We start from the raw sequence: 25,430 nt of genomic DNA, 5'->3' as shown, positions 1-25,430 counted from the left end.
CTACGTTCCCGATTGTTCAGCTAGGGAGTAAGGGAGCACCTCTGCGATTGTCACGACCGGGTCATCCGAGCTCGAACCTCAGACTGGGTGAAGCCGAAAGCTAGCGCTCTTATTGTTTTCAATCATGATCGGCACACAACGGAACTCATGAGTACAAAATATCTAGTGCACAAGTTTCATAATAACAATGAGCAACCGAAGAAAGGTATTGGTGGGGGTACTATTTTCTTCGAAGATGCTTCTTACACTTCTTAGTAATATAGCATAAGTTCGTTGAGCGCGCTTTGTCTGTTACAGCCTTATGGCCTGATTGCCTGGTTATCGGAAACACCGTCGATATTCTTGACAGGTGGAGTACATAACACTTTTCGGTCCTTGACCGAAGAGGGAGAAGCCGACGGTCGGTTAAGACGCGTTTAAAGTTCGGGTGAACACAGATATGATATAAGTACTCCGGTACACACAATCATTATAACATAAAATTCTTTTACCCAAGTCACTTGGGGGCTCTTAAAGTTTATATGAGCTGTTGGCGCTTTCAAACTATTTGTGTGTTTCCCGCATAAGTCTCGCAGTGCAACACCAGACATCTTTAGAGATTCGGCAAGAACATTCTCGGATATTGCTATATCAGCATCGGTTTGGAATTGTGTCTTCAGTCAATAGTTGGGTTGCCCGGCTCCTGCGCTTGCCTCCTACGTTCCAATTTGTTCGGCTAGGTGTGTAAAGGGAGAACCACTGCGATTGTGCTTCCAGCTTGCATGGTTAAGCACCTCAGTGGAGAAAGCCAAAAACTGGTCAGCGATCTGGTGACTATGATAAATGATGGGCCATTCATAACGTTGACCGAAGTGTTTACAGCTTGACCTCGGCTATCGCCGAACACTAACCGGGGGCTCGTAGCTAGCCTCCCCAGTTTAAAGCTCCTATGACTAAGTGAAAGTTATAAAGCCCGCATATCTGATTGCCTCATTCCTGCTAACACAACCGCCTTCGGGTACCGAGACGTCGGCTAAGGGTTGTCTTGTTATTGTGGAAACACCCTGCGTAGTATCTACAAAGGGGTAGAAGTCGATGATGGTCCACTTTCAACTGATAAACGGTCGCAACGGAGTCAAAATAAACATATCATCGGCATTTGTATTTAATATACAAGCGCCGCCTTCCGTAATCATAGTTATAAAGCCATAAATATGCATCAATTTAGCTTAACATTTTGGCCCGGCTGGGTTGCCTGGCTCCTGTGCTTACCCCTACGTTCCCGATTATTCGGCTAGGTGGTAAAGGGAGCACCTCTGTGATTGTTACTACTGGGTCATCTGAGTAAGTACCTCAGACTGGGTGAAGCCGAAAGCTAGCAATCTTAAAGGATCACATTGGTCGGAAATGACGGAAGTGAAAATTTTGGTTCATTAATAACATAGAGTCCGGGAACTTTTCCCGAACTAAATCCTCAATATCTACTGGCCGAAGAGGTTGAAGCCGATGGTCGGTCAACAAAGTTTTGTACAATACGGATCCGAGCATTAATGATATAAAGTACTTGGATACATGGTCATTACACATAATTTATGATTATACTATGGATATTGATCCTTAATTCGGCCATCCGTGCCCGCATTAAGGCTCTAAGGCTACTGGGCTTCGGGCTTATTATTTAAAAATATTAAAGGGGCACATCAATCCCCTGATCTGGTGTTGCCACCCGACCAGTGTCTCGGGGGCTACTGTATTGCCTATTCAATGCAGAAAATTCAAAGTGCTCAGTGTTCGTCTTGACTGAACTATGCGCAAACGCGTCTTCGAACAATAATAGGTACCATATGGACCTTTCTGGCATCAAGCTGGTATATTACGGCAACCTCTCAAGACCCTCTCTCAAGGGCCCGTTCGTCGATCACTATTATCTCTAATATATTACACTGCGTTTCTATTTCCTACGTATGCTGTCGAGTTAGGAGTTGATCCTCAGGCCGATTTCGCGCATTGACCTGGGTCTCAGGGGCTACTAGGAACAACGGTTTCATGTTTTCCTTCAGGTGTGTCTCGGGTTTTAGACTGACACACACCTTAAGGGCTACTGGATATACATATACTGGCTATATATATCTCGGCAGAGAATAAATCGCACCAGTCAAAAATCAGCCCGCGGTTGGGGTGGTGCACCACCTCGGACGCAGTCCGGCGTAAAGCTCGGGCGCCAGTGGCTAGCTCCATAGAGGGAATTTCCGGCATTAAGCTTGGATAAACTCTTTTAACTTTTTTTGAACCTAGGTGATCTATGACACCTCGGATATAGTCCGACGTTGGAGCTTGGACACAGTCCGACGTTGGAGCTTGGATATAATCCGATGTTGGAGCTCGGATATAGTTCGGCATTGGAGCTGTCTGTAACAATACTCTTCAGATACATTCCGGCGCTGGAGCTCGGAAGCGGTCCGGCGTTGGTGCTCGGCTGCAAAAGATACCTCGAATGTAGTCCGGCGTTGGAGCTCGGACACAAGAGGACACTGCCGCCCGGGAATAACTTCAAACCCGAGGTGTGGCATAAAAATAATAAGGCATTGATAAAGGCCAAGGACTTAAAGGGGCTCCTCGGATACCTGACGTGTAAACTCTTCGGATTCACTTTGGCGATCCTCAAGATGGAAGATGGGAAGATTTGTTGAACCAGTTTTCAAGACCGACGACCGAAGATAAAGAAAAGTTCGGAAGAATCGAGGAGCGTCCTCAACTTGAAGACCGATTCAGGGGGCTACTGACGGTGTCCCGGACTAGGGGTACTCACCACGTCGTCTCCCGATCATTCAGATTGGGCCGAGGACCCCCATGGCCGTATACTCATAGGCCAGTTCGGACATCCCATGCCGCATACAAGAAGGACTCCACAAGACTTGGCGCCCAAGACAAGGACTCTCCTAAACCCTAGACCTCCAGTGTGTTATATAAACCGAGGCCAGGCTAGTCGATAGACAATCTCATATTCATTACTACAATCTCATGGTAGATACAGGTACTCTATACAATACCCATACGAATACAATCAAAAGCAGCATGTAGGGTATTATCTCTTCAAGAGAGCCCGAAGCTGGGTAAAACCCCGTGTCCATGTTACCATCGCTCCAAGACTCCTAGCTTAGGACCCGTACTACGAGATACGCCGGTTTTGACACCGACACCCATCTCAGTGAGACCGAGATCCCTATCGGTGAGACCGAAAAGACTAGGGTTTTGTGGCAGTGGCTATGACATCTGAACTCGGTGGCGCCGAATAGAAAAATCGGTGAGGCCGAGTTTGACTTTTGGTTTGGGTCATATGTGGATGTGAGAAGGTAGTTGAGGGCTTTGGAGCATATCACTAAGCACTTTGAGCAAGCAAGCCATTAAGCAACACCTCATCCCCTCTTGATAGTGTTGGCTTTTCCTATAGACTCAATGTGATCTTGGATCACTAAAATAGAAAATGTAGAGTCGTGTGCTTTGAGCTTGAGCCAATCCTTTGTCCTTAGCGTCTTGAAGGGGTTCCACATCCTCTAGTCCATGCCACTCCATTGTTGAATTTATCTGAAACATACTAGGTAAAAGTGTTAGTCCAACAAGAGATATGTTGACATTAATTATCAAAATCACCCAGGGAGCACTTGTGCTTTCAGTGCGAGACAGCCCAGACATATGGGACTGCTATGAGGAGCGCGATTGGGTCAGGTTTTTTAAACCCGGGCCATCCGCCAGGTATAGAAAGCGTTTGGAGAGGACAACTCTCTAAGAACAAACATTCCCGTGCAGTTGAAAGTGAGGCAGCACTACGAGTGCTTTGGGCTAACCCATATGGAGGGCAGGGCAACCCTTTTTATTCATTTCTTTCCATTTTTTTTCTTTTTTCTTTCTATTTTTGATTCTTATCCTATAAAATGTTCGGATTTGAAAGAAAAGAAAAATCAAATTTCAATTTTTTTAACAAATTTGAAATGATTGTTCGACTAAAAAAAGTCCTTTAATTCCAAAAATATTCATGATTACCAAAAATGTTCGTGGTTTAAAAAATTTCCTTGAATTGAATGTTTTTTGTGAAATTTTAAAATTTTCTAAAATTCAAAAAAGTTCATGAATTTTAGAAGAATGTTTGCAAATTCCAAAAATAGTCATGAAATTGAAATAATGTCCTCAAATACAAAAATATTCATGAATATAATAAAAGATCACAAATACAGAAAAAATCATAATTTTTAAAAATATCTGTGAGTTTAAGAACATTTTTTAATTCAAACAACGTTTAAGAATTCAAAAAATGTTAGTGAATTTAAAATTTTTGTTTTTTTGTTACTTTGAATAGTATTGAATGTATTTTTTGTTTTTGCATTTTTTATCTTTTTATTTTTATGTTTATAAAATTAAAGAATATAAAATAACAAGAAAAAAGAAAATGACTAAACCATAACAAACCGAAAGAAAAAATACCACAGGAGGAAAAGAAAAATGGTAAAAGGGAGTCTATGCTACTTGGGCCGGCCCAAATTCACGTAGCGACCAAAGGGTGGTACGCACTCGGTCGCTAACTGTCGTCGTTCGAAATCACTAATTAAGGAGTACTCCTTGCGGAGATCACTCCAACTTCCCCAGGTTGCGACAAGTGGCACGTTGCATGTGCGCCACTTGTCGCAACCTGGGAGTTTTCCCTTTTTTCGTCGATTCGTTTATTCAAAATATTTTATCTCTTAAACCGTGCGTCCAAATCTCGAACCGCTTTCGCCATTGGATTCCTCGCGTTGAGATCTTCAAAACTAGATTCCATGTTGATAGGTTTTGACGAACTTTTTTTCACGAAAAAATCGGACGAAAAAAATCGATGAAAAAACCGAACCAGAAACACGGGGTTTTTTCCCTTTCCGAAAGAGGCACGCCCGTGCCTCTGACGAAATCACAACCGTGCCTCTCGCGGAAACAAAACCGTACCTCTCACAAAAGAAAAAAACAGAAAACGCGTTTTTTCCTTTTCCGAAAGAGGCACGCCCGTGCCTCTGGCGGAAGCAAAACCGTGCCTCCTGCGAAAGAAAAGAAACAGAAAATGCGTTTTTTTTCCTTTACGAAAGAGGCACGCCCGTGCCTCTCGCGAAAGCACAACCGTGCCTCTGGCGGAAGCAAAACCGTGCCTCTCGCGAAAGAAGAAAAAAAACAGAAAACACGTTTTTCCCTTTCCGAAAGAGGCACGCCCGTGCCTCTCATGAAAGCACAACCGTTCATCTGGCGGAAGCAAAACCGTGCCTCTTGCGAAAGAAAAAAAATAGAAAACGCGTTTTTTCCCTTTCCGAAAGAGGCACGCCCGTGCCTCTCGCGAAAGCACAACCGTGCCTCTCGTGGAGCAAAACCGTGCTTCTCGCGAAAAAAATGCATTTTTTGCGCATAATTGTTTTTTGGTCGAAAAGCTAGGGAAGACCGATAGAAAACCAAAATGTCAAAAAAAACAAAAAAAAACTTTTAAAAAGCCGAAAACGCGTGCATAAAAATAAAAAACAAAATCCAAAGGGAGCGCCCAGAGCTCGACACGTGGCGAATGGCTGTGAGCGCGCCAAGTGGCGCTGATCGTTGCGAGACTCCCGAAGGAGCGCTCGTTAATTAGTTGCTCCCGTCGTCGTTTGCGTGCTGAATAGGATCCGCCTAGGATTTCCCTAGACCCTAACCTTTTCGGATTTAGCGCGTTAAGCACGAAATCACTAATTAAGGAGTACTTTTTGCGCAGATCACTCTAACTTTCCTAGGTTGCGACAAGTGGCGTGCTGCATGTGCGCCACTTGTCACAACCTGGGTGTTTTTCCTTTTTTCGTAGATCCGTTTATTCAAAATGTTTTATCTCTTAAACTGTGCGTTCAAATTTCAAACCGCTTTCGCCATTGGATTCCTCGCGTCGAGATCTTCAAAACTAGATCCCATGTTGATAGGTTTTGACAAACTTTTTTTTACGAAAAAACTGGACGAAAAAACCAAACCGGAAACACGATTTTTTTCCTTTCCGAAAGAGGCACGCCCGTGCCTCTGACGAAATCACAACCGTGTCTCTCGCGGAAGCAAAACCGTGCCTCTCGTGAAAGAAAAAAAACAGAAAACGCGTTTTTTCCCTTTCTGAAAGAGGCATGCCCGTGCCTCTCGCGAAAGCACAACCGTGCATCTCGCGGAAGTAAAACCGTGCCTCTCGCGAAAGAAAAAAAAAACAGAAAACATGTTTTTTTTCGTTTCCGAGGAGGCATGGCCGTGACTCTCGCGAAAGCACAACTGTGCCTCTCGCGGAAGCAAAACCGTGCCTCTCGCGAAAGAAAAAAAAATAGAAAATACGTTTTGTTCGTTTCCTAGAGGCACGGCCGTGCCTCTCGTGAAAACAAAATCGTGACTCTCGCAAAAAAAATGTGTTTTTTACGGGAAAAGTTATTTTTTTCAAAAAAAAAATTGGTCGAAAAGCTAGGGAAGACCGGTGGAAAACCAAAACGTAAAAAAAAACCGTTTAAAAAGCCGAAAAACGCATGCGAAAAAATAAAAAAATAAAATCCGAAAGGAGCGCCCAGAGTGCGACACGTGATGAATAACTGAAGGCGCGCCAAGTGACGCTGGTCGTTGTGAGGCTCCCGAAGGAGCGCTCGTTAATTAGTTGCTCCCTGTTAAGCAACCATTACTTTGATATTTGCAAATGGGCGCACACCTTCCCTCCACCCGGGCCGGCCCATTAACCTTTTTTTTTCTTGTTTATGATAAACTTCAAAAAAGAAGCGGGCGCCGTGAATCTAACTTAAGTTGAGACCTCTTCCTTCAATTCAAATCGGAGTAACCAACTAGGACTCCTCATTGAGTATGCCCATTTAGTACTTTTTCCTTTTTCTTCTTTCTACTGTTCATGCTTTGCCGGTTGGTTTTCTGAGCGGGGTTTTTCTCTTGTTCCTTTTTCACTTCATTGTTTTTTTATTTTATGAACTTCTTATAGAAAAGTACATACTTTTTTTTAAAATTGTTGAACTTTTTCATAATTGTGGACTTTTTTTCAAATTCGATGAACTTTTGTTTTCCAAAATCGATGACCATTTTTCAAATTTGTGATTTGTCAAAATTGATGAATTAAAAATAACAATGAACTTTCTTGAAGTTTTGTGAAGTTTTCTTCAAAATCAATGATTTTTTGTTGAAATCATGTTTTTTCCTTCTAATTCATGTGCATTAAAAGTCAATGGTCAATGTCATGTCAGCAGTCAACTCCTCGCTGTCAACTGTCAGTGGGCCAGCGAGGCGAACGAAGTGCGCGAGAACTATGGGCTGTGGTCCGCTAAGCTGGCGTGTGAGCGCCACATCCGTAACTGGCGCTAAAGGCACCAATTAGGGATTCCCCAAATCGTATTATGCCCCAATGCGTGGTACATTTTATTTTCTATCAAACGTTATTTTAATGTTTCGCCCACGGATATAAAATATATATTCATACATGTATGAGCAACTTCTCTGGAATGTATTTTGTAAATACATTAACATTTAGTACATAAATACTTTTTTTGTACACGAACATTTCTCGAATATGCAATGCAAATTTTTTATAACACACTTATTCCATTTTCTTCAAAATAACCTTTCCTTTTTCAATACTGGAATTTGAAAACTTTTCAAAAATGTTTTAATTAAATGAGATTCAAATATTAGAAAAATCACGGTTTTAATGGGTCGGGCCCAAGACCCGCCCATGTAAGGCCGCTTTAGGTGTTTATATGACTATTGCCTGCACCTAGCGCGAAACAAGGGCTTTTCATTGGATTCCGTGCCAATATTTATGTTTTTTTGGCTGTTGTATTGGCCGTGCCTTCTTTGCTGATGTAGTACTATTATTTTCTTTCTTAATGAATATACATGCAACTCTTCTGCATGGTTCCGAACAAAACTATTGGGTTGGTCGCCAGTTTTTTTTAGCATCAGTACAGACACAAACGCTCATATACATGTGCATACGCTCATCCCTATGAACGCACACCCTACCCTTATGAACACCTCCGAAAGACTGAGCCAGCATATCATCTTGAGATTCGACGGGAACGTCTCCTCCCACTGAAAGCACATCGCCGAAAATCCTGAAATAAATCCAGGAATAATGCGAGCACCAGGATTTGAACCCTGATGGGTTGGGGATACCACTGTCCACCTAATCATCTCAACCACAGGTTGGTTCGCGGGTTGGTCGCCAGTTGATATGTATATTTATGTCATTTTTGGCTTTGTATTGATCATGCCTTCTTTGGCGGTGTATCATCTTATATCTTAATGAGTACTAGCCATACCCGTGCGGCGTCACGCCGCGCCCCGTCGATACGTTGAGTTTATAGATGATGTTTTTGTTGTATATAATTAATTTTTGAATTAAAGTAAGAATACTACGTGAATAAAGAAAATTCTCAAAAAAGAAAGTAATGCTTAGAAGCAAACTGGAAATTTATTGTCACCATTTATGGTGCATCTTAGACAACAGGAAATACATGCTGACACTGTTCTAATAACACAACACCATATTTATTCCTAACATACACCATTCTACTTTCATTTTTGGTCTACATCATTCTAGTTGACATCACTACGGGATTGGTTCCTGTAATGAAGTAGTAGAGGGCATTTGCAATTTGTTCCATGCAAGATGGTTTGGCGCATGTGTATGTAAATGATTGGATCATTCATCTGGAAAAAAATGATTGCATAATTAGTCTGTGCGCAGCGAGGATACATGCAAAATGAAATTATTTCTCTGTCACATATTTTTGCCAGAACTCTAGTCTCCCTCTTGAACTCATTTTGTTGGGCAGTTATTTGGACGGGACATGTTGAATTGCCATTGTTTGGTGCATGCATTCTCTTGTGTTGAGAGTAGACATTGCTTTCTGACCTAAAGTGTATGGTAGTTGTGAGAGTACATGGCAATTGTGATCGCCATTAGTGATGGTATAGTGAGAAAATTGTATTCCAAGGATACCTGGGCAGTTTCTTATTTGGCTGCATCCAGAGTTTTAGTTAGCTAACCTGTGAATGTAGCTTTGTGTCAAAGTCGCCTAGTTGATGTGGCAGTGTGATGTGTCAAAGTCGCCTAGTAGATGTGGCAGTGTGATGAAGCTAAATTCACAAACTAAGATTTTACGCTCCAAAATATGACTGGCAGATAAAGGAGTCTTTGAAGAACATGCACGTAAACAAAATGTAAGCTCTTTATAAAGATAGTCTGCTGCGGAAAATATTGGATACCGAAAATGACAACTTACACCAATATCATGCATCATCATGTTGACATAGTAAGTATTTTAACATGGCTTAAACATGGCAGTACGAACTTCACAATCTTAGTACAAATAAAATCTGGCCCAACATGCACAAACATCCGAGACAAATTGAATAACAAAGAGATTTAAAAATAGAGGAAATAGCTGGAAACAATGAACAACATAAAACTTAAAACCATATGTGAATATGTTTCAAACATTCAAACATCCGAGAGTAGCGGCACCTTCACAATTAATATTCTCTGTCAAAGTTCTGAAGAGAATACCGCGTCAAATCTGCTGCTAAACCACGACAGAACCAAGTAAAAATTTATAATCTTCAACACCTCAGATATAAAAATATGAAATACCATACAAAGAACACAAGATTGCATAAAATAACATTATTCATTATCTGGTGTCTCGATGAAAATACATAATCTGAAATACAATGTCGGAAACATAACAGTGAAGAATCACCTTTTAAATTCTTCATAGAAAGGAACACATAACCAGATAATTGAAAATAATATCATACTAACAATAAATCCTTATGAGCTCGAGCGCCCCCGGTCCAAGCTCCCCTCCCTCGTGTCGCCCCGCTTGGGCGACCCGAGGGGCGAAAACCCTAGCCCCGCCGTCCCCCTCCCCTCCTCGGCCTTCCCTTGCCGCCGTCTGAGGCAGCGGCTGCCGAGCAAGCTCGGCCCACTGCTGATGAAGGCGGCGGCGGGGCCCTCGCCGCCTCGCCTCCCGCGGGGGGCCTTTGGATCCGGAGCGGCGGCCCCGGCAGGTGTGGCGCCGCCGGCTTCGGCTCCCGGTGGCGTGGGCGTGGGTCGGTGTTCTCTCGGCCGTGCGGGCGGCGAGAGCCCCGGTGGTTGCGGGTCGGCGCGCGGCGGCGGTGGATTCATCTCCTGTCGCGTCAGATCTGGCCGCCTCCACTCCCCTTCTTTCCCAACGAGCGCCTCCCCCCTCAGATCCGCACTTCCGCGGTCTTCTGCGGGTGGGAGTGGGCGACGGGGCTGCAGGACCGGGGGAAACCCCTAGCTAACCGTGTCGGCTGCGACGGCGGCGACGCTCGCGGGCGCCGCTCACCTTCCTGGAGGCGCCGGTCAGGTCCTGCCCCCTACCCCCTTCCCCTTTGTTTCCCAGGTGAAATCCTCAACTTTGTTGGGCAGCGGCGATGCCCAGGGCGCCGTAACCTTCTTGAAGGCGTTGTTTTGGGAACAAAGATGGGTTGTGGGCTTCGTTGTGGTGTAGGTGGAGTGTGTCGGCGGCGGCGGCGTGTCTCCAGCGACGGCGGTGTCCTCCTGGGCGTGTGGTCAAGCTGGTTTGGTGCTCTTCGTTGGGCTGCAGGGCTCCTCCGGTGCCCGTGGATTCTCCAGGACGGGAGGGGATAGGGTTACCCTCCTCCGGTGGCTGCTCTTCTGCTCGTCGAGCGAGCCGATGATCTGGATTTGGCCATTGCTGCTGCCCATTTGTGCATTCCGACAGCTCGCCCCTGTTCCATGCCTGGACTCTTGCATTTGGCGTTGCTCTGTTTCAGGTTAGGCGTCGTCGGCAGGCTGGGAACGCCTGGTTCCGTCCCTGTGGTTTCCTGCGATGCCATTCATGCAGGTTCTAGGGTGAGCATGTCCATCGCTCACCGGTGTGGCGCCTCGAGCCAGGCGAGGAGGCAGGGGCCTTCTGTGACGATGGATCTGGATGGATGTGTCGCCTTCAAGCCCAGGCGTTCGGCTATGGCGTGCTTTGCTCCGTCGTCGGTGCTCTTTCCTGAGACGTTTAGCGTTTTTGCCTTGGTTCTTGGCGTGTTTGGGGTTCATGGCATCTCTAGCTATGCTTGCTAGCTTGTTGTATGCCTCTGCGAGCTGCTCCTAGGCGCCATTGTATCTTTGCCTTTTGTTTTCTTTCCTTTTAGTTGGAGTGTGGTTGTATTCCGTCGCTGTAATCCTGGCCGGTTGATAGCTTTGTTAATTCAAAGCCGGGCTCTTCTGGAGCCTACGTTCCAAAAAAAAAAACAATAAATCCTTATACACGATTGTGTACAATAGTACTTTTTATTTCAATTAAAACTGGTTGCTTTTTTGCATTCATTTATTGCTTAACAAACATATGTGAACTGTATACATTTCAATGTGTCAATGATAATATGTTTTATACAAAAAAGAAAAAGAAAATAAAGAATAAACTTATAAATATACAGTATAGTAGCATAAGAGCATTACTAGTAGAGCCCTCAAACCTTCAAACCCCTAAAAATAACTGCTTTTTTACAGTTTTCGCGGAAAAAACGCCGTAGACTAGAACCTCTAAACCCTCAAACCCGTAAAAAAATTTAGAGGTCCAACCCTCAAATCAGTTTGCAATCCGTAGAAGTAGGGGTTGAAAGGAAAATCGCACCCCCAACCCGCACTCGCTCGCTCGCTCCTCGCTCGCTCGTTCCTCGCTCGCGCGGGAGCCAACTGCTCCTCCTCCCGGCCTCCTTCTCCGGCCATGGAGGGCCCCGCCGCCTCCGCGCCTGCCCCGGCTGCCTCGCCCGCCCGGCCGCCGCGCCTGCCACGGCCCCCACCCCCGCCCCCGCCCCGCGCTGCTCACTACAGGCACCGACCCACGAGCAACGGGTGCCGGACGGGGCATGCGAGGCGTTTGCGGCCATGCGCGCCGCCGGGGCCGCGCCCGACAGGTTCCTCCTCTCAATGGTGCTCCGGGCCTGCGCCCGCGCGGACGCGCCCCGCCTTGCCGCCGCAGCGCACGCGCTCGCCGCCAAGGGCGGGCCCGCACTCACCGACGACGCCGTGGTAGGGAACGCTGTCGTCGCCATGTACGAGGCGCTCGGGGACGTCCGCGCCGCGCGCGCAACGTTCGCGTCGCTCCCCGAGCGCGACGTCGTGGCATGGACCGCTCTCGTGGGCGCCTACGCCAACGCCGGGGAGCTGGGCGAGGCCTTCTAGCTGTTTGAATCGATGCAGGCCAGTGGCGTGCGGCCTGACGTGATTTCGTGGAACACCCTCGTCTCCGGCTTCGCGAGGAATGGTGATATTGGTGCTGCGCTCGATCTATTTGACGAAATGCGACTGAGGGGTGTCAAGCCACGGGTCAGTTCTTGGAACTGCATCATCTCTGGCTGTGTGTGCAGAATGCACGCTATGATGAGGCTTTGGGCATCTTCCTGGAGATGTGCGAGACTGAGATGCCCGATGCAGTCACTATTGCTAGTATACTCATGGTCGGCTCCGGGATGATCTAATAGAGCACCACCAGCAGTTGGATGGGCGGCGCATTGGCCCATGATGTATCTTTGTTTTACTTTTCTATATCCTATTTGATTCAAACAATTAGTGTAATTTGCTCAAATATTGTTGTAATAATTTGAATGATTATTGTTTTATTCGGTGTTGTAATAATAACTAGAATGATTATTGTTTTATGTCAATTGTGATGGAATTTGTGATATGTCATATGATGAAATGTGATGAAATGTGTGATATATGAAATGACAGTTTTAAAGGTTGGGGTTGAGGCAAAGACTAGAACCCTCAAATCCAACCCTTAAAGCAGTTTACGGGTTGGGTTTGAGAGTTCTAGTCTTTGCCCTTATTTTTCAACCCTTAAAAGTGTCAAAAACTGGCACTTCTCAACCCTTAAAAATGCTATAAGGGTTTGAGGGTTTGAGGGTTCTACTAGTAATGCTCTAAGAATCTTATCGGGATTACGTGACCTGTAGTTAACGCAAGCGTGAGTCTGCAAATGGAAATCCAGCCAGGCAAATAAAATGAATTAGCTGACAAAAATCAGGAGATGTAGTACCTAATGAAAGGAGAAAGAGGGGGCGTCATACTCCATAAGACACGAACGCACAGAATACAATATCACAGGAATTGTAGGAAGGAGATGAACTTTCATTATACGTGCCTGGGAGGAAGATAGTAGCAGCATGGCAGCGTGCGAGAGGAACGCCAGCACATGGAGGCGCTTCTTCCGTCAGGTCGTGAGGGAGGTGCGCGGGTGTCCGTGGGCAGCAAAGGATGCAGGTGGGGCCTGGAGATGGCAACGCGAAGTAGCTCCCCGGCGACGGTTTTTCTCGGTGGAGCAGCTTGAACTGCGTAGCCGGCTCCGCCGTGGTGGTGGTTGCTGGTCCTTCATCGTAGATACCCGACGGTGGCACTGGCGCCACTCCCGCTCGAACGGCGAGAGACATGCTGGAGGAAGCCTTGATGGGTGGGGACGGCGATGCAAGTTCTCGCTCTGCAGAGCAGGAGCGGCATCGGCTTGACAGGACTCTTGCCCAGTACAGGCCCTGATGGCGGCGACAGAGCCCCGCTCTGCAGCTGCATCCTGGGAGATCACTGGTCCTTGTGCAGCCCACTGATCGCACACCCATCGGCCTGTTGTTGATGTCCCGGACGGCTTTCAGTCTTTCCACGGCTTCCCTGCAGCAGTAGGGTACCACGAACTGCAGCATGAAAAAGAAAGAAAAATTATTAGATAGGAAAGAGATGGGCAGGCAACGACAGCGAGTGAGCGAGAACATCAAGAACAGATACAGAACGGCGCGCTCCGAGCCGTCCGCTCGTCCCCTCGTTCTGCCGGACTTCCACCCGGCCCCGCTCCTGGGGGTCTTCGTCGACATCTCCGACTCCGCCATGCCCGACTTCGTGCCTGACCGTCACTGGTCCGTCTTGGAAAAATTATGCATCTCTGGGATGCTATTAGCAGGAACAGATTGCATCTAGAACACCTAAAACATGAACAGAGAAGGGTTTAGGGGATCATTACGTGTCACGGCAGTGGACATGATCGCCTGCTTGGTGCAGGCTTGATGCAGAGGTGATGTAGTCGAGGTAGAAGTCCTCCTCAACGTCCTGATGCCCTCAGGACGCCACCGGCATTGCCCGGGGACGGGAGCGGCGGCTGGAGTAGGTCTTCCCATCGCTGCAGCGCTCCCCCTGATCGGATGGGGTGAGAGAATATCGGGAGGGGAATGAAACCGTACGAGAATTGTGATCGCGCAGGCTGCCAACCCTCTCCCGTTCCCTTTTATGTAGCGCTGGCGACAGGGGACCTAAACCATCAGTTGGTTTGGGTGCCCCCGATCAGGGCGCCTTAGTTGGGATAAAAACCTCACGTACGTTGGTGCGTGGGGCCTTTTCATTAATGTTATCTTTCTCCTTTTTTTTCTGTTAAACTAATAGATCTAACTGGCCTGTTTAAGCCGTCAGATCAAAACCAACGTTCTCCCCCTTGATCGTTAGGCTTAACTTCATTCGCCCATTCTACATAGGAATGATGTACCAAAGTGAGGTGTTACAACAGCTTGAAACGCCACAGAACCTCAACACTTATAGTACACCCGCCTATTTCGAAATGGAAAACATTTTACTAATTGGGGAGTGGTTTATTTTAATGGTCCTCTTATTCCAGAATCATCAGGCCTCCAGTAGTCCCATGCCGGCAACATGCTCACGAAAGATACTGGGTGGTAAGCCTTTTGTTAGCGGATCCGCAAGCATATGCTTCGTTCTTATATGTTTAACATCAACTGTTTGATCCTAGATTCTATCTTTCACAACACGATACTTTATGTCAATGTGTCTGGCAGCATTACTTGACCTGTTGTTACTCGTATAGAAAACTGCTGGTTCATTATCGCAGTACAATAAAATTGGTTTAGATATGCTGTCAACCACTTTAAGTCCGGGTATAAAATTCTTTAGCCATACAGCCTGCCCGGTGGCCTTATAACATGCTACAAATTCTGCTTGCATCGTAAATCCAGCAGTTAACGTTTGTTTGGAGCTTTTCCACGATATAGCTCCTCCCGCGAGTGTGAATATATAACCTGACGTGGATCTCATACTATCCACACACCCGGCAAAATCAGAGTCTGAATAACCAACAATTTCTAGGTTATCAGTTCTTTTATATGTAAGCATGAAGTCCTTAGTTCCTTGCATATAACGCAAGACTTTCTTTGAGGCCTTCCAGTGGTCCGGTCCTGGATTTGATTGGTATCTGCCAAGCACCCCGATTACAAAACATAAGTCTGGGCGTGTACACACTTGAGCATACATGATGCTTCCAACAGCTGAAGCATAAGGAACCGACTTCATCTGATCAGTTTCACATTGGTTCCTCGGACATTGAAATGTCCCAAACTTATCGCCCTTAACTATAGGAGCAGGTGAGGGTGAGCACTTATGCATATTGAATTTTTTTAGTACTCTCTCAAAGTATGCCTTTTAAGATAGTCCTAACGTTCCTCTGGACCTATCTCGATGAATCTCGATGCCGAGGACATACGAGGCTTCACCAAGATCTTTCATATCAAAACTGGATGACAGAAAATTCTTGGTCTCATGCAGCATATCCTTATCGCTACATGCCAATAATATGTCATCAACGTATAGGACTAAAAATGTGAACCTACTGCCTTTAAACTTAATGTATATGCAGTCGTCCACAACATTTTCGGTGAAACCAAAAGTTTTGATAATTTTATCAAACTTGAGGTACCACTCTCTTGAAGCTTGCTTCAAGCCATAAATTGATTTCTTTGGACGACATGCTAAATGTTCCTTTCCTTCCACAACAAAGCCTTCTGGCTGAGCCATGTAGACATCTTCTTTTAAGTCACCATTTAGAAATGCCGTTTTAACATCCATTTGGTGTAGTTCCAGGTCGTAATGAGCTACTAATGCCATTATGATTCTGAAAGAATCCTTGGTTGACACAGGAGAGAAAGTTTGTTTATAATCAATGCCTTCTCTCTGTGTATACCCTTTTGCCACTAGCCTTGCCTTGAACCGTTCGACATTCCCTTTGGAATCATACTTGGTTTTGTAGACCCACTTGCAGCCTACTTTCTTAGCTCCATCGGGAACTTCTACTAAGTCCCATACATCGTTTGAGCCCATAGATTTCAACTCGTCTTCCATGGCAACCAACCATTTGGACGAATTTTCGCTTTTAATGACTTCCTTATATGAGGTTGGATCCTCCACCTTTCCCATATCATTCATGTCCTCCATCAAAAAGGTGATATAATCATCTGATATGGCTTTCTTCCTCTCACGCCGTGGTCTACCCATGGGCGGAGGTGGTGGTGGAACATCATCATTTTCATTATTTTCTCGGAGATCCTCATTTGTGTTTGGATTCTCATTATTAGTTTCTGGATCACCATTCGACTGAGAGACTGAACCGTGAGATTCAGGATCATCAGATGTCACATTTCTTCGTATTGAAAAAACAATCTCTTGGATAGTCGGGGATGGTACACAAACCCGCTTCTCCTCAAGATCGATCTCCCTTAAATTTGTGATCTCATTATCCTCAAAAAAATACCGCTTGTCTAGTCTCCACAAACTTGGTGGTGTGATTTGGACAATAAAAACGATATCCCTTTCCCCTATGAGGGTATCCTACGAAGAAACAACTAACTGTTTTTGGATCCAATTTCTTAAGTTGTGGATTGAAAACTTTAGCTTCAGCAGGGCAACCCCACACCCCTAAGTAATTCAAGCTCGGTTTCTTTCCCGCCCACATCTCGTAAGGTGTGTTAGGTGCTGACTTAGTTGGAGCAAGATTTAGTATGTGTGCAGCTGTCTTTAATGCCTCTATCCAAATGCTTACTGGTAAACTCAAGTGACTAAGCATGCTTCGCACCATATCCATAAGGGTGCGGTTGCGGCGCTCGGCCACACCATTTTGTTGTGGTTCACCAGGCATTGAGTACTGAGCAATGATTCCATTTTCAGATAAGAACTTGGCAAAAGGTCCAGGAATCTGCCCATAAGGAGCATGCCTACCATAATACTCTCCCCCGCGATCAGACCGTACAACTTTGATTTTTGCGTTCAGTTGATTTTCAACCTCCGCTTTATAGACTTTGAATTTCTCCAAAGCTTCCGATCGGTCACGTATGGGATAAATATACCCATAGCGGGAAAAGTCATCTGTGAATGTAATGAACGAATCAAAACCATCTACAGACTTAATATTAAGGGGTCCACATATGTCGGTGTGAATTAATTCTAAAACCCTTGTGGCTCTAACTGCTCCTTTCTTAATTGTTTTTGCAAATTTTCCTTTAATGCAGTCGACACATTTGTCTGCATCTGAGAAGTCTAATGGGAGGAGTATTTCATTTTTAACTAAGCGTTCCATTCTCCCCCTCGAAATGTGGCCCAAACGACAATGCCACAATTTCGAAGAATTACTTACTCCTTTCCATTTCTTCTCAACATTAATTTCATCACTCACATGCATAACTGAATCATTATGAAGAGATAACATGTATAGTTGGCCTCGTCTAACACCGATGCCTACATTCTTATTACATTTGATCAAAGCAAATTGTTTCTTGCCAAAATGGCACTCATACATATCATCATCTAAACGAGAAACTGAAATCAAATTCCTACTTAAGGTAGGCACATAAATAACATTATTCAATCTAAGAGTGTGGCCAGTGTGTAGCTCCAACGTGAGAGATCCCACAGCTTCAACATCGGCCTCAACTCCGTTCGCAACCTTAAGCTTTCTTGTTCCTCCTCTTATGGTTTGGATCGTATCGAATCCCTGCATAGAGTTAGCAACATGAGTGGTTGCCCCTGAATCAATCCACCATGACTTTATTGAAAAATCAACATAAAGTGATTCATCTACAAAAGTAATTTCATCAATACCTCTTTTGTTCATCCATTTTAGAAAGCCTGGGCAGTCCCTTTGATAGTGTCCCTCTTCTTTGCAGAAGTTACAAGCATTTTCTCCAGCAGTGGAGCTGCTAGGAGCAGAAGAAGAACCACCGGCTTCTTTACCCTTGAATGCCTTGGGGTTGAATGGCTTAGTGCCTTCTTTCTTGACTTGCCTTTTCTGAGGCTTAGGGAAACCTTGTCCGTCATGCTTTCTCTTGTTAGAGCCAACATGAAAGACATGGTCTTTTTTCTGCCTCATGATCCTTTCTTCCTCCTGGACGATCCTTGCGGTCATCTCAGAGAGTGGCCATTTTTCCTTTAGAGAGTTATAGTTGACCTTAAATTGTTCAAACTCTTCAGGAAGAGACTCAAGAATAATTATGACAAGAAGGGCTTCACTTAAAGAACACTCCAAAGCCTTAAGCTTGGTGAAAGCATTTACCACCCTCAATATGTGCTGCCTAACATTTCCATCAATAGTGTATTTCTGAAGAAGTTTAGCAAAAAGCTCATGAGCATACACTTTGTCGGAGCCTTTAAATTGCTCCTCCATTTCAGTGAGGAAATCTTTAGCAGTATCTTTCTTAGGGAGTGCTTCAGAAATGTCCGGCAATATTGTCGCTTTCATGATGAGAAGCGCAATATGGTTGGACTTATTCCACTTTTCCATCTTAACATCATACTCCTTGAGTTCTGCATACCCTGTGACACCTGCCACAGGTGCCACAGGTTTTTCTTCCCTCAAGGCATAGTCAAATTCATTACAACCCAAACATAATTCGACTTGGGACTTCCAACGAGGAAAGTTACTCCCCGTAAGTGGTTCGATCGTGTCGGACCGGAATGGAGCGGAAGCTGAAATCATCATAAAAGTTCATAAGTAAACTTGCATGATTATAAATTTACGTTGGTAAATAAACAAACATGCCAAGTATTTAATTTCAACTCCATGTCAAAACACCGTTGGGCAGAAAAAACATGGAATTAAAATATCATAAGTGATGACTCATAATAATAAAACAACGTTGGTCCGAAATAAAATTAGGGTCATGTCATTATTAATTTAAGCATCAACATAAAAAAACAATATCATTATTTGATGCTTAAATAAGTTCATCATGCAAAACACATAATAAATCCTGAATAAAATATCTCGTTGGTTCAATTTTACCCAGAATAATAATGTGTTCATTATATTTTTATGCATTTTTTTAAACAGTGCAAAAACATAATAACTATTAACTTAAACGCACTGGAAAAACAGAAAAAATGGCGACAGTGATTTTGGCCCAAGAAAACCCACGGCTGTGCGAAATGCGGATCAGTCCAGTAGCGTATTTTTTTTTGGCTGGACTGAGACAATCTGGGCTGAAGCCCGCGGCCGGATATGGCCCGTTAAACCCCCGAAGGCCCGAAGCGGTGCTCCGCGTCGCTGTGAGCCGCTCGATCGAATGGGACGGCCGGCGCGGCTTGGAGCCCGAACAAAAATGCTGACCGGCCTAACCCTAGTCACTTTCTCCCCTGACCCCTCCGCCCCCGCGTTTATCGCTACAGAGGGCGGCGACGGCGGACAACGGCGGCCCGAGGCGCACCGGCCAAGGCGGCGCTGCGGCTGCGCTCGCCGGAGCAGCGTGCCGCGGACTTAGTCCGGCGCGCTCCTCCGTCAAGCGTGGCTGCTGACGCCGCGCGCGAGGGGCGGGGTATGCTCGCCCGGGATTCCATTTCGGGGTGACGGCGGCGAGCACGACCACAAGGCCGAGCTGGCGTTCGTCCATAAGCACGGCGGCAGCGGCTCAAGTTCTTTTCGCGCGTCGTCCCGAGGACGGCGGCATCACGACGTCTCCGCCCTCGCACCGCGGTGGACGCGATGCGGGCCCCGAAGGGAAGAGGCGGCTACGCAACGCATTAGGTGAGGATTCTCCTCATTTCTTCTCCAATTCGTTTTCATCAGTGCTTGATTTGGGGGAAAATAGTCCTAATTGCAGAATTAGGGTTCTTACGAATTGGGGAAAAGATCTAGGGTTCTTAAACATGAGGGGTTCCTACTGTTGACGTGCGTGTATCCCTCTGCCTTGTGTGTTGATAATGCATACGGAAACAGGACTTAAACATGATGAATTTTAATCAACTTAACATGAAGGTGAGCATTAGATCTTAACTTAGATTAATTAGAATTGATGAACTTAGGTGGCACTACTGATCCGTAGCAAATTGGAATTAAAACATCATCAACAGTGGGCAATTGACATCAACATCAAAAAACAGTAGCAATCAAACTTGATCTACAGAGGGCCTAAACTTGAGATTGGTTTACTGAACATGATATAGGGATCTAAAAGCAATCATATCTGGCGACTGATACCATTGTTGGAAAAATTATGCATCTCTGGGATGCTATTAGCAGGAACAGATTGCATCTAGAACACCTAAAACATGAACAGAGAAGGGTTTAGGGGATCATTACGTGTCACGGCAGTGGACATGATCGCCTGCTTGGTGCAGGCTTGATGCAGAGGTGATGTAGTCGAGGTAGAAGTCCTCCTCAACGTCCTGATGCCCTCAGGACGCCACCGGCACTGCCCGGGGACGGGAGCGGCGGCTGGAGTAGGTCTTCCCGTCGCTGCAGCGCTCCCCCTGATCGGATGGGGTGAGAGAATATCGGGAGGGGAGTGAAACCGTACGAGAATTGTGATCGCGCAGGCTGCCAACCCTCTCCCGTTCCCTTTTATGTAGGGCTGGCGACAGGGGACCTAAACCATCAGTTGGTTTGGGTGCCCCCGATCAGGGCGCCTTAGTTGAGATAAAAACCTCACGTACGTTGGTGCGTGGGGCCTTTTCATTAACGTTATCTTTCTCCTTTTTTTTCTGTTAAACTAATAGATCTAACTGGTCTGTTTAAGCCGTCAGATCAAAACCAACAGTCCGATCCAGACCACACACACCGCCACCGTCCGCGGCACCGACGTCTTCCTCACCCACGTCCCCGACGTTGAAGACGAAGGGTCCGACCAGGATCATGCCTCTGCCGTCCGCGGCGGCGACGCCTCTAGATTGAACGATCGAAGCGAGGCCGACCAGATACACCGAACAAAGCAGCAGAACGGCCTGAAACACCACGCCGGCCAATCGCAACCCACGCAGCCGAGAGAAAGCAAAGACCTATTTATAACCCACGAAAGGCAGAAAGAGAAAACGAAAACGAACACGGGACGTCTGCCGCGAGGACTCTAGATTGAACGCTTGAAGCGGCACCAATTAGCAACGACGGCGTCTCTAGATCAGACGATCAAAGCGGTACAAAAACACATGAAAAATCGGCACCTACCGGAAAAAATCAACACACTCTAGAAAGGCCAACCAAAGCGGCATCGATAATTACATGAAAAAACACCGGCCGGACCAACAGGTGACAGCGGCATGCACGCAAACCACAACATCAGGAATAGAAAGGGACATATCGATTAATTCAAATAGGAAAACCACAGGGTCGGGGATAGAAAGGGACAGATCGATTAATTCAAATAGAAAGAAGCACCGAAGAAGGGAAGCGTGACAGCGACGCTGCCTCACATGCAATCAAAAAACGCTAAGCCAACCAAACCGAACGCCACACCCGTTCAAATTTTTTGAAACAAAACCCTGAATCCACAAGGCAGTTCTACCCCGCCAGGTACCAAACTAATAGCACGTGTCACAAGCATAATTCACCATAGGTCTCTTTCACACAAGTGGCTAAACCTCAGCGCGAAAACCTTGCCTGAATAGATGCTTGGGTATACATGCAACTCTTCTGCATGATTGAAAAAAAAAACTGCCGGGTCGGGCGCCAGCCGGCAAGATACACAGCTGACGCCTCTCTAGCAAGCTCCCCTACTTCCCTTATTTGTGGTGATTCACGCGGAGCGTGCCAATCCACCTAGTACTTGCAATCTTAAGCTAATTTGGTGTTCATGTAGAACCTTGTGGGTGGAGGAAACGAAAGTTCAGTGTAAATAGTAAGTAGTTCAGCTAAATGAGTAGTAATACAACATCATTATACACACTGCAGAGAACAAAGGCTTCATGGAACAGCAGCTATCTTACTGCTTCTAATCTCATGATCCGTAGTTGTACAGAGATAAACAGCCAGTTGTAGCATCTCATCGCTCAAGCCGCGCACTGCAACACCGCACAGTGTCATCGCCTCACTAATTAATTATAACAAACTCAAAGGTCCTTGGTAGAACAGGTTAAGCTGCAACACATTTTAGGTGTCATCCTCTGTTTTCTCATTCATCCGACGTCAGGAGCACACTGCCCCTGCAGTAGGGGCAGTCGCCGTGGGATCGAAGCCACCGCTCCAGGCACGCCGAGTGGAAGACATGCTTGCAGCGCAGCTGCATAAGCCCGTCTGCCTCGCCGCACCTCTCCAAGCATATCGAGCACTCCAGTGAAGGCCCGGTGTTTTCGCCTTCTTCCACGTCTTCGCAAGCCGTTTCTTGTAGCACAGGGATCGGTTCGGTGCACGGGGTGACAGGCATACACTTATCCACGGTGCTGAAAGGCTCAGGGAATGTTTCTTGAACTTCGTTGTAGGTGGTGATGGATACACTGGATTGGAAGTAACTGGTTAGGCTACCAAGTTCGCTATCGGACAAGTTGGAGACACCAATGTCAGCAGGATGAGTTACTACTCCAGCCCAAATGGTTTCGGAGCACGAAGTGTTTTCCCTGAAACAATGGTCAAACATGCGTAAATCGAATATAAATTAAACTCTGCAATGAAAAAACAATGTGATGATTATTGTTGCGGACCTCCTTCCTGACAAGTCCACACTATTAAGCCTCTGAAGAAGCCTTTCCCTAGCCTGTTGAACAGCATCAGGGAGCCGTCCATGATCCGACACACTGCGGTTTAGCCTTGAGCTGGAGCATGCGACCCCTATATGTTCTAGTTTGTTTCCAGCACATCCCATAAGCTTAGCACCATCTCTTTGGTTTGCTGGAACAAGGTCCTGAACCTGATTTTTTTTAAGATAACAGATGTTAGAAACTATTCTCCGCCAAAAGTGGTTAGATGCATGCCTGGAAATAGCTCGATGACACATAAGAAATAACGGCCAGCTCATGACATCAATAGGAGATTCTACGCATATTTAACTAACTTTCCTTAGGCTACAAGCCCGCGATAAGGGTCAAGAGTTCATCTGCTCATACTCCCTCCTTCCATTTATATAGGGCCTAATGCATTTTTTAAGACCGTCTTTGACTATTGACAAGATTAATACTATATGAGATTTATAACGTGAAAATTATAGCATTGCAAGCTCCTTTCACATATGAATTTGACAGTATGCTTTGTGTAAGTTGCGTGTCATATATTATTGTTCCAAGATTTGGTCAAAGTTAGCCTCGAAAAACGCATTAGGCCCTATATAGGTGGAAGGAGGGAGTAACTGAGATATGTTTCAAAACTGTATTTGCTCGATTATCGGAATTCTAGCAAGTATTTTGGTAGAAATCGATCAGACATGAGGAATATTTGACATAATAACACTCACTAGACAAATGGCTGCTCCTTCTGAAAATAAACATTCAGACGGTAAGCAATCACAGAGATTAGCACTTTGTGGTTCCCACAATGATTTCGGCCACTTAAAGCTGTGGCGTAATCATTCTACCAAAGCCTGCAACTCATCCATGTTACGGAATAGCTGTTCAAAAGAATTATCATTGTCATGCACACACTGAACTTTCCACAATAGATTAGTAGAGCCTCATTTTCTAGGAAAGAATATTCCAGTATATGCTGGTTCTATGACAACACTTACTATAAAAGTATGGTTCTCAGTTAAATACACGAACCCCCTAAATTCTAAAACTGGTTACCTATATATACTTTGGAAAAAGACTGCACAAATTTTCTGGTACCAGCTGAGATTTGCTAAAAACATCTGCAGCCTGTTTTGTGAATGTATATGAGGAAATACGAGACTGTCCCTTCGTTGCAAAACTAAATAAAAGAACACTCATGAACAAACTAACAAAAGCTACATGCAACACAATCATCCCTATACAGTGAGCAATTTGTGTGTGGGCCAAACATGTAGGCAGTCAGGTATTGAACCAAGGGTACACACATCAACAGAAGTGCAGATGGTCATGGTTCCACACCCTGGTTCATCTCAATTCCCAACCAATCCCGGCAAACATACACCAAGATTACATAATACATATTCTACTTGGTCTTCATGTTAGTCCCACTAAAATAATAGGTACTAGTATCTCTTCCTTTATCTAAAATACAAAATCTAGTATGGTAACAATAGCTTTTCTGAATCAAGTACTAGCAAAATGGGCTCAGAGCTTTGCTCCTCCGTCCATGTATAAAGTACTAGCAATATGAATTTTACCCACCTTGTTCTTGAATTTTGACTAGCTGTAACTGCTCTAACCCCATGGCGTCCCTCCCCACACCCTATTGCACTATCTAGTTTGTCAAACAAACGTCTCGATATTTTTCCGCGGACGCGCATCCAAACGCACCCCTGAATTGCTGCCTCAACCCTTAACATCCGGACTCGCAAAAACAAGCCCCCGCAATTCGCGGCAACTGAAGCTCTAGACAGAAACAAAACCAGAAAGAGAAAAACGTAACAGAGCGCAGGCCACTTTCAGCCAGAGTAGGGAGGGGATCGAGGGAGATGAGACGGCGCGAACTCACCGGCTTGTGATGATGGTGGTGGTGGTGGTGGTGGTGGTGAGAGACGGCCGAGCTGCGCTGGCGGCGGGGAGCGGAGGCGCTCGCCCCGCGGCAGGGCCGGCGGCGCGGGTCGGGGGGCTCCGGCGGCGCCGGCGAGGGGCGGCGCTGGAAGTAGAGGAGCTTGGAGGCGATCGGCATGCAAGGGAGGGAGATGTGGCAAACTGTTGCAGCTCCACCTGCCTCTCACACCTCGGTGTCTCTCCCTCCCTCTTGCAGTAGCACTAGTTGCTTTATTTCTCTCCGGAGAAAGAAAAAATAAGAGCGGTAGTGGCTTTATTTATTGCAGCGTTTCAGTTCTCTTTTCGTGTTGCGCCTCTCCCTTTCTTTCTCGGGTCAGATTTTTCGCGCACTCTTGGGATTTTCTTTAGGGTCTCTTGGGGATTTTTGTTGCTGTCGTTGCGTCGTCCGATCGAGAAAATGGACGGTGGGATGGGCAGCTGATGAAAGGGATGTGACCTGCGGGAACAGTAGAAGTGTGACATCCTAGTATTACTTGGAACAGTCGTCTTCTTGCTCCAACGATAGCTACTAAATATCTTCTACTCCCTCCGTTCCTAAATACGGAGTATTTGTCTTTCTAGAGATTTCAACAAGTGTCTATATACGGAGCAAAATAACTGAATCTACACTCTAAAATATATCCATATACATCAGTATGTGGTAGTCTATTTAAAATCTCTAAAAAGACAAATATTTAGGAACGGATGAAGTAGGTAAGGGCCCTATAATTCA

General features: G+C 45.7%; 2 protein-coding genes across 2 annotated transcripts; both read right to left on the bottom strand.

The window, feature by feature from the left end:
* Nucleotides 1-17,352: 17,352 nt before the first annotated feature.
* LOC123115771 (uncharacterized) lies at nt 17,353-21,096 on the bottom strand. Its single transcript, XM_044536864.1, has 3 exons — nt 20,421-21,096; nt 17,948-18,811; nt 17,353-17,840 (listed from the first exon to the last, which is right to left on the bottom strand). Exons 1-3 carry the CDS (start codon nt 20,437-20,439, stop codon nt 17,794-17,796), a joined length of 930 nt encoding a protein of 309 aa, XP_044392799.1. The 5' UTR covers nt 20,440-21,096; the 3' UTR covers nt 17,353-17,793.
* An 827-nt stretch (nt 21,097-21,923) lies between these two features.
* LOC123110594 (probable E3 ubiquitin-protein ligase RHY1A) lies at nt 21,924-24,951 on the bottom strand. The gene is made up of 3 exons (XM_044531151.1): nt 24,660-24,951; nt 22,751-22,956; nt 21,924-22,666 (listed from the first exon to the last, which is right to left on the bottom strand). Exons 1-3 carry the CDS (start codon nt 24,834-24,836, stop codon nt 22,225-22,227), a joined length of 825 nt encoding a protein of 274 aa, XP_044387086.1. The 5' UTR covers nt 24,837-24,951; the 3' UTR covers nt 21,924-22,224.
* Between the last annotated feature and the right edge of the window lie 479 nt (nt 24,952-25,430).

Source organism: Triticum aestivum, chromosome 5B (genome assembly GCF_018294505.1).
Source record: "Triticum aestivum cultivar Chinese Spring chromosome 5B, IWGSC CS RefSeq v2.1, whole genome shotgun sequence".
Classification (NCBI taxonomy): domain Eukaryota; kingdom Viridiplantae; phylum Streptophyta; class Magnoliopsida; order Poales; family Poaceae; genus Triticum; species Triticum aestivum.
The sequence above is the reverse complement of the archived record's forward strand: the minus strand, read 5'-3'. Positions and strand labels throughout refer to the sequence as shown.

What these genes read in the sequence shown, in the direction of transcription:
- LOC123115771 (XM_044536864.1), bottom strand. An exon ending in AAAATGGATGAACAAAAGAG is followed by an intron (nt 17,841 to 17,947) that starts GTATTGATGAAA and finishes AACTCTATGCAG; the next exon opens with GGATTCGATACGATCCAAAC.
- LOC123110594 (XM_044531151.1), bottom strand. Translation starts at nt 24,836, where the DNA reads ATGCCGATCGCCTCCAAGCTCCTCTACTTCCAGCGCCGCCCCTCGCCG. An exon ending in ACCACCATCATCACAAGCCG is followed by an intron (nt 22,957 to 24,659) that starts GTGAGTTCGCGC and finishes AAAAAAAATCAG; the next exon opens with GTTCAGGACCTTGTTCCAGC. An exon ending in GTGGACTTGTCAGGAAGGAG is followed by an intron (nt 22,667 to 22,750) that starts GTCCGCAACAAT and finishes CCATTGTTTCAG; the next exon opens with GGAAAACACTTCGTGCTCCG.